General features: G+C 43.5%; 1 protein-coding gene across 1 annotated transcript in view; it reads left to right on the top strand.

Annotated features, from left to right (window-relative positions):
• Window positions 1-477: 477 nt before the first annotated feature.
• The window catches only part of Ppp3r1 (protein phosphatase 3 regulatory subunit B, alpha), a 43510-nt gene continuing 31469 nt past the window's right edge, over window positions 478-12518 (top strand). Inside the window, exon 1 of the mRNA XM_027388078.2 lies at window positions 478-724. Coding sequence (XP_027243879.1) covers window positions 722-724 — 3 coding nt within the window. The 5' untranslated portion in view covers window positions 478-721. The remainder of the gene's footprint in view (window positions 725-12518) is intronic.

The following is a 12518-nucleotide window of genomic DNA, read 5'->3' as shown; positions in this document are numbered from 1 at the left end:
GGCTTCTGTACCAGCTGAAGGGCCGCCTGGAGGAAGTGTCTGGGGGAGTGGGAAGAAGAACCCTTTCCACTCTTGTCAGCGGCTCCCCAGAGTTCAAAGTGCAGCTAGCTTTGGTTGTCCTATTTTTTCAACCGCGCGCCTGTCTACAGTGTGGTCTTGGCGGTGCCTCGCCATGGTGCCACAGTGTCCAGAAGAGCCGGGCAACTCTGTGCCTTGTCCAGCTAGCCGCCCCATTTCCTCCTCCCAGGAGCTTTCCTCTGCCCCTCCCATCAGTCACATCGCAGGAAGCGCGCCTCCGCTAACGTCAAGACGTGTGCCCCCGCCCCGGCGCACCGTACGCAAATTGCTCTGTCAGGGGCGTAGCGCGGTACTCTAGATGCATTCCGGTTGGCAAGCGTGTGCACCGCCGGGAGCGGGTTCCCGGATGTCGGCCTCCCGTAAGCCCCACCCCGCCCCGCCCCGCGCTCGCTCCGCCCTCTGCGCGCCCTGTTCCGTGCCTTGAGGTTGCGGTCAGCGCGAGCCGCTGCAGCGAGTCGGGGCCGTCAGTGCGTGTGAGGTTGCAACCCTCTTCACCCTCCGACACATCTCCAACCGGGACTCCGCCCGCCTCGCCCCGGGTCCAGGCCCCGCTGCAACCCGCCCGGCGCCGGACAGCCTGCCGCCGTCGCCGCGTCCCTCGAAACCTATAGCCGCCCGCCGCCAGCGCCGCCCGCCGAGCAAGATGGTGAGACCTCGGCTCCCGGGTCGGGCGAGGGAGGGGCCCAGGGCTTCCTCTGTAGAAAATTCCAAAGGCCTGGCGGCTGCTGATGCAAAACTCGACGTCCGCGCCGCCTGTGCCCCCCCCCCCACGCTCTGGGCGCTCCCGGGCCTCTGCAAACTGCGAGGCCCTGGCAAGCCCCCCCCCCCAGCCTGCTCGCCCCCAGGCTTCGCGCGCCCCGCCCCCCCCTGCAAGCTAGATATCTCCAAGCCTCCGGCAAGCCCCACGGCCTCCGCGCGCTCCGAGCCCCGCCGCCTCCGGGCCTCATCGCCCACAGCTTCGCCACCCCCGGGCTCTTAAGCCCGTGGTGGGCCTCCGAGCAACCCGAGCCCCGCCGCCGCGCTCCGCCTTTGCTGAGCCCCTACCCCGCGGGGCTGCCCCCTCCCTACCCTCCTCCACGTGGAGCCCACTTTCCGCCCCCAGATTGGTTTCCAGGTTGGGGATTCTGAAATCCCGTGGAAATGATAGTGTGCGGCAAATGGCGCTTTATGTAAGACCCACTTCTCCAGAGTTGTGCTTCCTCCCACTCACTCTCCATTTTCCTGCAATGAGCCTTGGCTGGAATCCTTCCACTTTCTTGCTTTCAGCTCGTTTTCATATTTATCTCCCTGCTGTTTTGTCACCTTAAGGGGCTTTCTTTCGAGGCTGCTTTTCTCTGCGTTGGTGAACATGAAAGGGCCAGTGTGTGTATTCGTTGAGACACCGGGCAGCTCGGCCCTGGAGAAGTACTTATACTGGTTTGTTAATGTTTTCTTAGTATTTTTTATTTTGTTAGCTTTGTTGGTCCGGTGCTTGGGGTAGTCGTTTTTGAACCATGGCGATTTAAATTTTCCTTTCCTTACTTTCACATTAATCCCTAGGTGGAATTCACCATGTAGTGTTTCTGGCTGACGCTAGGGGTGTGCCTCCTGCCTGTCACCACAGCCAAGAAATCTATGACGCCTTTAGCTTGTTACCTTACTGGTTCTGTAGCTCCACTTGGCCCCTGTTGTTTCCTCTTTGCAATCAAGAATTGTGTTCATAGAAAAACGTTGCCGCTCTGCGTGTATGTGTCAGTTACTCAAACACGACATTGGATTGCAATACTTTGAGTAAAAGTCTTTGAATACTTATCAAAGAATTTCCGACTGATCAGGGGATACTGGCGCCTTTTAATTATACACAATGATTCTTAGTATGCAAGATTTAAATGCTTCAAATGTGGATTAGAGAATAGACTAATATTGCTATTGAAAACCAGTTAGGGGGTCGAGATGAGAGAAAGTGAAGTTAAAATAGTCAAGTCAGCTTTTATTTAAAATGTGGGGCTTATTGGCCTCGTTAAGACCCATGTCAGGAGCAGCTTTAATGACCGATTCATGGTTTTTATATGTAGAATAATTTTTTTCTTAATTTGGGAAGCTGTTTCGATGTCTTGTATTTTTGAGGGTTACAAAACTTAGGCTTTTCCAGACCACTACAGAACATTAAGAAAGCTCAATATCTGTTCATAATACAGTTGTAGTAGTTTGAAGTTAGGAATTGCTTTTAATGTATTTATTTATTTATTTATTTTGACTCTATTTTCTCTGTAGCCTAGACTGGCCTGGAGCTCATTGCTGGCCTGCTTCAGTCTCATCTCTCAAATTGTATACTATCACCCTATATAGCCTGAGTAACATGAAAAGACCAAGTTGTTCAAAATAGGCCTCTTCCCTTCTCACTCATACTTCAGATGGATGCCTAAAGACAGTTATGTGGTTTATAGTTTGCAGCACTGACAAACCTGCCAAATTAGGGTATAATATAGCACCAGAGTAACTAAAGCTAAGAAATACCACATGACTTGGGGGCTGACAAGATGCCTCAGCAGGTAAAGGCATGAACCACCTCACCCTGTGGCCTTGGGGGCTTAATGGAACTTTGTACACATTTATTTGAAGATCATGTCCACTGCAGTGTTTTTTTTTTTTTAAAGTAATATTTTTAATTTTAACTGTATATGTGGGGAAAGGGCTATGTGCAAGAGTATAGGTGCCGTAGGAGGCTGGAAGAGGCTGCCAGATTCCCTGGATTCTGAGATACATGTAGTTGTGGTCTCCCACATGGGTGCTGGGAACTGAAGCCAGTTTCTCTGCTAGTTCAGTGTGTACTCTTAAGCACTGAGCCTTCTCTCCAACTCTCTCTCTCTCTCTCTCTCTCTCTCTCTTTTCAATTTGTATTGCTGTGACTGAAGATTAACTCTAGGCTTCTGTGTTGCTTGCTCAGCCCATTGACTCATAGGTTCCTTATCTATCTTCTTGTGACTCTGTTGTCTAGTCATTTACAATGTTTTAAGATACACTTTATAATGTCTTCTAGGTCAGTATTTTCCTGGCCTTTTCAGCTGCCTTTAAAACTCTTGGTTCACATTTGCCTTGTTCTCCATCCTCCCAGTTCTGTCCTAACATAGGACTGTCTTGGTGTGATCCAAATAGTATTGGTTTGGAAATAGCAAGACCGTGTGCATAACTTGATTTGCCATATGGAACAGTGATAACTGAAAATATGGTGGGCTTCTCAGTGATCTGGTTAATTTTTCAAGTTGAGCCTACATTTCTGGAAAAATTCATTACCTTCAGAAAATATAAAGTCTTAGTGGTGCCATGGAATTGCTACATTTTCTTATAGGTTTTATAGTTTTAATTTGCCATCACTGATTAAATTAGAAAGCAAAGGGGTTTGAATTTCTTATGGAATTTTGTGTGTGCACGTTTGAGCAATTGGATGCACATATGCCTGCTCACATGCTTGTGGAGACCGGGGTGGATTTTGGGTGCCTTCCTCAGGTGCTTACCACCTTAGTTTTCCCAGAAGGCTCTCTCTCATTGAACCTGGAACATCGAGGTTGATCTGTGCTGGCCAGTGAACTCCAGGGACACCTGTCCCTGCGTCCCCAGCACTGGCATTACAGGTGTGTTCTGCCCTGCCTGGCTTTTTATAGGAGTGCTGGGGAGACCAGAACTCAGGGCCCCCAGGCTTGTGGGCTAAGGAGCTTATTGATTGTTCCCAGCCCTCTGAAGGCTCACTTCTGACGAGTGTTTTATTTCTGCTTTAAAAGCAGTTAATTTAAGCCTGGTGTGGTGGCGCACACCTATAACTTCACACTTGTGAGCCAGATATTAGTATTATGGCTGATAGTAATTTGAGGCCAGACCGGTCTATCTAGCAAGTTCCAGGCAGTTCGGCTATAGCTAACTCCACTTGCCACATGAGTCAAAGTCTGTTCCTGCCTTCACTGTATTTGAATATAAAGCTTTTAAGCATTGAGAACGATGTAGGCTGGGTGTATTTTAAGGTCTGTGAGTACAGAGCAGCTTGGAATTAATTGCTCCTGAATTCAGGTGGTTTGTATCTTTGTTTGATTTGGGCTGTTGCAACATCCCTGTGGGTAAAGATGCTCCCCCCCACCCAAGCTTGATGCCTGATGACTTGAGTTTGATCCTTAGTTTGATCTCATTCCCACATGGTATGAGAGAACTGATAAATGAAATTTGTTTGACAGCAGACCATTGTAGAAGTTACTAAAATGAGTTTTCTTGCCTTTTTGTAAGTAGGAAACATGAGGCCAACGTCAATTTGGACTGGCAACGCAACTGCCACCTCACCATACACACAAATAAGCAAAATTGGTACTATGTGGTACTATGGATTTTGTTGTGGATATGTATATGAGAATTGTCTTAAGTTTTAAGACAATTTTAAATTTCAAAGAAACATTAGTCAGTTTTAGCATTTTACTTAGTTTCCGTTTTCACAAACTCTGTGTGTGTGTGTGTGTGTGTGTGTGTGTGTGTGTGTGTGTGTGTACCTGTTTTTTGCCAATAGAGTTTAAATTGATCTAAGTTTGGAGGAGACAGTGTCTCCTCTTAGTATGTCCCATAGTGGATGAGAAACTTAAAATGCATCAGGCTATGAAATACAGAAGCCAGATAAAAATCAGTCAGCAATGAGAGGGATGAGCAATATGGAAGGTATCTATTGCAGGCAGGAGGGGAGGATGAGTATGTCAAGTTGGGCAAGGAGAATTAAGAAAGGCTGACTGTGGACTTCAGTCTGGGTAAAGCAACAGGGATTCATTCATTCATACCAAAGAATATTTGTAAACTCCATCTGTTGGTCACTGCTTACTGTCCTCTTTGTTGTAAAGATATTAAAATAAATTTTCTTGGCTTGTGTGAGTAGGAAACAAGACAAATGTCAGTGGTGTGAAATAACACGTGATGTATGTTGTGAATAAAGCCTGGCAGAAATTAGACAAAAAACACAATGAATCGGAAATTAGAGAAAGCTTTGTGAGGTAGAGGATTGTGCTGGGTCTAAAAAGTAGTAAGCCTGCAGAATAAAGCTGTGAGGGCACCTACGAGAAGATGAAGGTGTTTCATAGTCTGAAGGTGGGAAGAGAGTATGTATGCATTTAGAATAGTACTCTCTAATGTGGTTCTGAGACCAGCAAGATCACTGTCATCTGGAAGCTTCGTGTGTCCTACCCTAGGACAGCCTGGCAAGGAGCCAAGCACTTCAGTTTTTATAGGTCTTCAGGTGATCTTTATGCTAAAATTTAAGAGCCACTGCTTAGAGACTGTTACTTATTCAAATTGTTGTTCGGTCTGATAATCTTCTCATCACTAACAATGTAAACGTCGAAAACTTGATTATTATCTCTAAGCAAAATCAAGGTGGGTAAACTAACAGTGATTATGGAGTCTGGTGTGTGCTTTCAACAGAATTAATTTAGGGTAAGAGTGAGTGCATGTGTGTGGGGGAGCAGGTAACTCAGATTGGGTTGATGTGGTGTGGGGGAACAGGTAACTAGATTGGGTTGAGAGTCACTTAGCCTCCTTCCTGGGAAGACTGTCCTGAAAGGATGAACTGTCAGTCATGGGGGAGGGGCACTCCACATAGGAAGCTTCACAATCATAGAGGCATGAACGTAGAAAACCAGTCAAGGGTGGAATGTGCAGATGAGCCTAACATTGGATTCTGTTAGGATTTTTATAGGAGGATGATGTGTTCAGTAGATACCATACTTTTATTAAGCATACAGTAAACTGTAACAATTGTTTCATTCCATATATAGTATTCAGCAAATTACTATCGACATTCACTTTATTATGAAATGGGCTTTGTGGTTTTTGCTTGGCTGTAGGTAGGCTAGGTTGAGTGTTCAATAGATTAGATTGTTAAATGTGTTTTTGAGATTTAGGATGCTATCAACTTATGTACAGTATCAGTCAGTTAAATCCGTGGAAAGTTGAGAAACATCTGTGTTGAGTATGGCTGTAGAGTAAGGGTGGGAGAGAAATGTGAAAAAAATTAATACTAGATGTTGAGATATTTGTGTGTCATTTTCTTTTTTTTATAATTTTTACAACTAGTATTTTTATTCTTTTTATCTTTTTTAAATATATTTGAATTACAAACAAGATTGAATTACATGACAATCCCAGTTCCCTTCTCCCTCCCTTCCTCCCCTACCACCCCCCAACTAAAATCCTACCTATCATATGTCCTTTCTTCTAATCTAATCATTTTCTTAAATACATTTTAAACCATTGTTTTTAAGCCTTTAAGTTGTAAATTTTTTTATTGTATGTCCTTTTGAGGGTGTCAGTTCCCTTGGAGCTGGAGTTATAGACAGTTGTAAGCTGCCACGAGGGTGCTGGGAATTGAACCATCTCTCCAGCCCTAGAATGACATTTTTAAGAGAGATTGCTTTGTAGTTGTTTAGTTATTTTAGTAGGTAAATCTGGATAAGGGGATTAATTAAACACTTACATAAAACTGGAGCAGCCACTGGAAGTCACTCTGGAGGTTGTTCAGAAAAGTTAAAAGTAGAGCTGCTTTTGCCCAGTGAGTAAAGGTGTGTGCTGCCTGAAAATGCAAGCCTGGTATCTGAGTTCATTCCTGGTGGAAGGAGAGAGCCAGCTCCTCAGAGTTGTCCTCTGACCCCCCTTCCCCCACATGTGCATGGCAGCATGCACACATGGAGTGAGAACACATACACGTGAATAAAAATAAACCTTAAAAAGATAGAACTACCGCATGATTCAGTTACATACACTGCTCTTGAGTGTATACATGAAGAATCTAAGGCAGCGTTTTCACAGTAGTCAGGTATGGTACCTGCCTGTGTGCTCATCAGCAGTTGAATGAGTAACAAAGATGTGGCATATACACACAATGAAGTTCTACTCAGCCATAAAGAAGGACACAGTTGGGTTATTTGCAGGGACCGTGGGTAGAATTGGAGCTTGTCATGTTAAACTGAAAGTTAGACAAGTATGTTTCGTACATGGAATAAATATTTAAGTCAATGGTTCTCAACCATATTGTTGAGATCCTTTAATATAGTTCCTCATGTTGTGGTGACCCCAATCATAAAATTATTTTGTTGCTACTTTGTAACTGTTAAATTTGCTACTTTTATGAATGTAATGGTGATACCTGATTTGCCACCTCTGTGAAAGGGTCATTTCCCCATAAGGGGTTGAGATCCACTGGCTTAAATGACTGCATACATACATAGGGCCTGACAGAAGGGAGGCATTTTGGGAGGAAGGGGAAGAGGATTGGCTAAGATGAGTGAAATAGTGAGCAAGTATTGCAAAGGTATTTCATGCAACCAAAATAAATAGTAAGTATAAAATGACATAAAAGTAATTACAGTAATTCATTTGAGAAATGTCATAGTGTGATCAAACACCATGGCAAAAATCAGCTTGGGGGATGAAGAAAGTCAGGGCAGAAACTCAAGCAGGCAAGAACCTGGGGGCAGGAGCTGATATAGAGGCCATGGAGGGGAGCTGCATACTAGCTTGTTCCTCCTGGCTTGTTCAGCCTGCTTTCTGAACCCAGGACCACCAGCCCAGGAGTGACAACAGTCAGAATGGACTGGGCCCTTCCACATCTCTCAGTAATTGAGGAAATGTCTGCAGGCTTGCTTGCACACAGCCCCATCGAATGGAGTCATTTTCTCAATTGAGACTCCTTCCTCTCAGATGACTCCAGCCTTAACAAACTGTCATAAAACCAGCCAGAGGAAGGACCAGAAAGAATACATTAATAATGCTAATGGAAAGGCAGAACTAGTGTATACATTTATGCAGAAGAGAGAGGCTGGGTGTTATAATTTAAGAAAAGCAGTGCACGTGAGAAGGATGCCATGTGATGGGGTTCAAGCAGAGGGTTTTTTTTGTTTTGTTTTGTTTTTAATGGGGGGGAGGGAAGAGGAGAGACCAGCCTCCCAGGACAGGAGCAGCAGGAGAGAGGAAAGAAGGGCAGAGAGGGAGAGAAAGACGGAGAAGGATGGGAGGTGGGCAGGGCCCTTTTAAAAGGGAACATAGTGAATATGCACAAGTGGTGCTCTTAGTGGCTACAGCTGAGGGTGTATCCTGTCAGAACCCCAAGGACAGGCCAGCACAGATGCCTGAATACTAACACTGGGTACTAGTGAGGCCTGCCTTGGTGATTTGATGTGTCTGTCAAGTTCAAGCACACATTTGAGTGCCTTTTAGGGTTTAGCTCCCTGCTGGATTTATGGGGAATGCCAAACCTGTCCTCAAGATACTTAGTTTGCCCAGGTGCCTGTTTTATCTCTAGTGTTAACATTTGGTAATATTTATAATACTGTGTTGGAATATTAAATGCCTGCTGCTTTTATTTGTTCAGCTTCATGCATACATAATTTGCTTCTGTATTCCCCTACTACCTTCCCTTACTCCCTTCTCCCTCCCACCAAGCCCCCTCTTTATAACAAGCCTCCTTCCCTCCCTCCCTCCTGCTCCATCCGTGCTTTTCCTCCCACTACATTTATTCAGGTTTGCTTGCATAATAAGTATGGGGACATTTACTTGAGCATAGCCACTTATCAGTGACTGTACTACTGATTAATACATCTTCCTATTGCCCATCAACCCTGAAATGCTTATAGTTGCTCAGGTGGAATAAATAGGGCCTCCTATGTTTTTCTCTTTATTACACACTCACTAATAGAAGCTAGGCATGGGAGACACACACCTTTAATCCCAGCACTCAGAAGACAGGCAGGCAGATTTTTGAGTTCAAGGCCAGCCTGCTCTACAGAGTGAGTTCTAGGCTAGAGGGTTATATAGAGAGATCTTGTCTCAAGAAAGGGAAAAAGGTTTGATGAAAAAATAACTTAAAGTGGTGATAGGGGATATGTAAATTTTATGTGCTTATAATTTTTCTTTTATAACAATGGGATTTCATATGCAATTCATACTGAGTTTATCAGATACACTGGTGTATGCTAGCTGTGCTTCTGACTGGCTGCTGCCCTGCCTTTACCTCTCTTTTGCTTCTTATTTCACTCACTACACTTTTTAATCTTTCAGTACTCTGGTTTCAGTTCCTGAGTTGCAGCAGTGGGGTTACAGGAGCTCAGTAGCTCAGTGTGGCTACTAATGTGTCTTAGTGAGGCTGAGTGATTTGTGAAGAGAAGTCTGCCACAGTTATTTGTGTGTCCGTGTGGTAGAAGGCATCACAGGAGGGAGAGAGAGTATGCAGGCTGGGGCCTCTTCCTCCTATAAAGCTGCCAGCCCATGCTCTCATGATTTCCCACAGGCTGTGCTTTGAAATGTCAACACACTAAGAGCGTTCTCGGAAGGGCATCTGCACCCTCATGTTCTGCTCCCCTTTTGCCCTCAGACTCACCCTTCGTGTCCTAGAAGCCTTATCTGTTAGCATCAACTCAAAAGTCCAAATCTGGAGTCTCACCTGAATCCGGTGTGAGATTGAGCACACCAGTCATCCCAAAGCAAGTTACATTCCTCTCTGAACTGTGAAATTGAGTTACACTCTTCTAAAACACAGTGATAGGACCTGCAGAATAGGCATTCCCATGTCAAGCTTTGTGGCTTCCTTATTTCTTCCAATGGCCTAGTATATTGTATTTCAATTTTGTCCAAATTCTGTGACATCTTAGAACGTTTATGTGTTCCTTGTAACAAAGGTGGCTGATGGCTCTGGTTTCATTTGTGTTTCAGACCTCACCAGAATGGCTTTAACTGGATGCATTTCTTTTTTAAGCCTTATTTTTGTTTGTAAGGCCAGAAGGGGCCTAAGTTCTCCTGTTGCTGGGAACTGAACTTGGGTCTGTCAGTGCAGGCATGCTTAGCAGTTAAGCCTTCTCCCCAGTTTAACTTTGCATATTTCCACCCACATTGTGGTTAGGACCACTTAATTACCCAGGAGTTCTGGGCTTTCCTTATAGCTCTCTCCTGAGCCTTCATCCACAGTAATGAGGCTAATCCATTCACTGAGGCAGGCTTCTCATCTAGTAATTTTTTAAGATCCCTTATAATACTACAATTGCATTTTCAACCAGGTTTAGGAGGGACCTTTCAGCCACAGTGTTCTACAGTGCAAACGTTTTTCTTAGTGCTGGTCTAGAATGGTTATGAGTCTCATTTGGATTCTGGCTCTGGCTTCTTGTTTATTTGTTTGTTTTTTAGCATTGTGATCCTGAATAAATGTCATGAGCAGGTTAGCCTTTATCTAAAATAGGAAAGCACCACGTCCTGCTGTGTCAGTACACATTGTCTGGAAGTCTAGTAGGGAGTCATTTAATATATCTGGCTATTCATTCCTCTTTATACTGTTGGATCTTCCTGGGAACTTAGGAGTTCTGTTTTCTCATGGCTTCTGTGACTAGTTTTTCTGGTTGTTGTACTGTTATTCTGCCCAACATTAGTATTTGTTTCTAGCCTCTCCTCTGTCTGGGTTTGGTCCAAGACCTGTTTTTTTTTTTTTTTTTTTTTTTATCACATTCTCATTTTAAAGTGCCATATATTATAAAGAAAAAAAAACTTTAACATAACCTAAGGACTCTATTTTGTGTTGTTTTTTTCCCCCCTTTTTCCTTATTAGAGATTACCACTCTTAAGTGGAAATGGTCTAGTCATACTTTTTTGTTCATTTCACTACATTCTAAGCTATTAGGCAAGTCACTCGTGTTTAGTTCACATCGTACTTATTTGTGGAACACAGATTGGCTTAGTACTGTCTGTAGACAAGGAAATGAGTGACATTGCCAGTATAAAAATCTTTTTTTCCCCACCAAGTAGTGGCAGATGAAACCACAGTATACTGATGTACCTGAAAACAACAAACTGCAAAAGAATGTGGTACCGTGTCCAGTGCAGAATAGTAATAGTATACTATTTCATTTAGTCTATGTTCTTCCTTGTGACTCAGTTTAGTCATATATCTGTGTCAGAAGAATTGATTGCACAATTCCAATAAATATTGCAGATCTGTTCCTTGTTTTTATACTTAGCTTCAGGTAGTCCTCATATCTTCAGTTACTCATCTGTGCCTTTACAAAGCTATTGGATTTATTATGCAGACAGCTGCAACTATGTTTAGGATATGTGTTTTTATTAGTACTTTAGCTATAGGATCAAAGGTTTTGAGTGTTTGCACCAAAGTCTACTTTCTTTAAGCCAAGCCGGCCCTTCCCTTCTTCCTAGGTGCTAGGCACTAAACCAAGTACTACACATGCCAGGCAAGCACTCTGTCACTGAGCTACATACATCCTCAGCTAGACCATGTCCGTCCGTCCTTCCTTCCTTCCTTCTTCCCTTCCTTCCTTCCTTCCTTCTTTCCTTCCTTCCTTCCTTCCTTCCTTCCTTCCTTCCTTCCTTCTTCCCTTCCTTTCTTCCCTTCCTTCCTTCCTTCCTTCCTTCCTTCCTTCTTCTCCATCCCCCTCCCCTCCCTTCCTCCTTCTTCCCTTCCTTCCTCCCTCCCTTCCTTTCTTTTGTTTTTGAGACAGTGTTTCTCTGTGTGATAGTCCTGTCTGTCCTGCAACTTGCTCTGTATACCAGGCTGACCTTGAACTCACAGAGATCCGCCTGCCTCTGCCTACCCAGTATACTGGGATTAAAGATAGACCATATTATTTCTAATGTATAGTTTGAAGAACACGAAGACTTTAGGGATTTTTGGAGAGTGGGGTGAAAAGCATAAATATGTTACAACAAAATATCCTATAATTTATCTCTGTTAAATGCCTCTTAAATCTTTTATCCATTGGCACTGTCATAGTTCCCTCTTGTATATTATTTCTGAAGCCAATATGTATTACCTTTAAGTTTTTTACCTTTAGTTTTCTTCATTCTTCATTCTTCATGCCATGCTGCCACTAGTTCTGTTCTGCAAAGAAAGTCTAATGTCTTTCTACCTTCAACTAAAAGTTAACAGCTGCCTCTTCAAGACATACACTTTAAATTCCTTTGCATGGTATGTATGCCCTGACCCAAATTTCTTGTCATTCTGGTTCTTTACCCAAGTCAGGCTATTTCCCAAATACCCCATCCCTTTCCCCTGTCTGGTTTGCCTTCTTTGATTAATTCTGTACCAGTGGCATTTTGTGGAAACAGCTGAATTCCCACAGACAACTACATTCAAGGTGTGTATTAGGCACATTGGGAAAGTGTGCCCCAGAGGAAATACTATTGATTCTGAAAGTTAGAGAAGTGCTCTGCTTAAACATTGTTACACATTGAAATAGGGAGTTATGTGTAAGAGTCTTATTTTTATTGTAAGTAGTAATTTTTTTTTTCAGTTTTTAGGAAACTCAAAATGAATAGCGATTACTTTTCATTTAAATTAACTTTGCTTTTTCTGAACAGTTTAAAACCAACTGATAAACTAAGAGAATAATTCTAAATCTTTGATTTAATTGAACAAACACTGACAGCGACCTCTTTAATGCTGTACT

Source organism: Cricetulus griseus (genome assembly GCF_003668045.3).
Source record: "Cricetulus griseus strain 17A/GY chromosome 1 unlocalized genomic scaffold, alternate assembly CriGri-PICRH-1.0 chr1_1, whole genome shotgun sequence".
Lineage (NCBI taxonomy): Eukaryota > Metazoa > Chordata > Mammalia > Rodentia > Cricetidae > Cricetulus > Cricetulus griseus.
The sequence above is the reverse complement of the archived record's forward strand: the minus strand, read 5'-3'. Positions and strand labels throughout refer to the sequence as shown.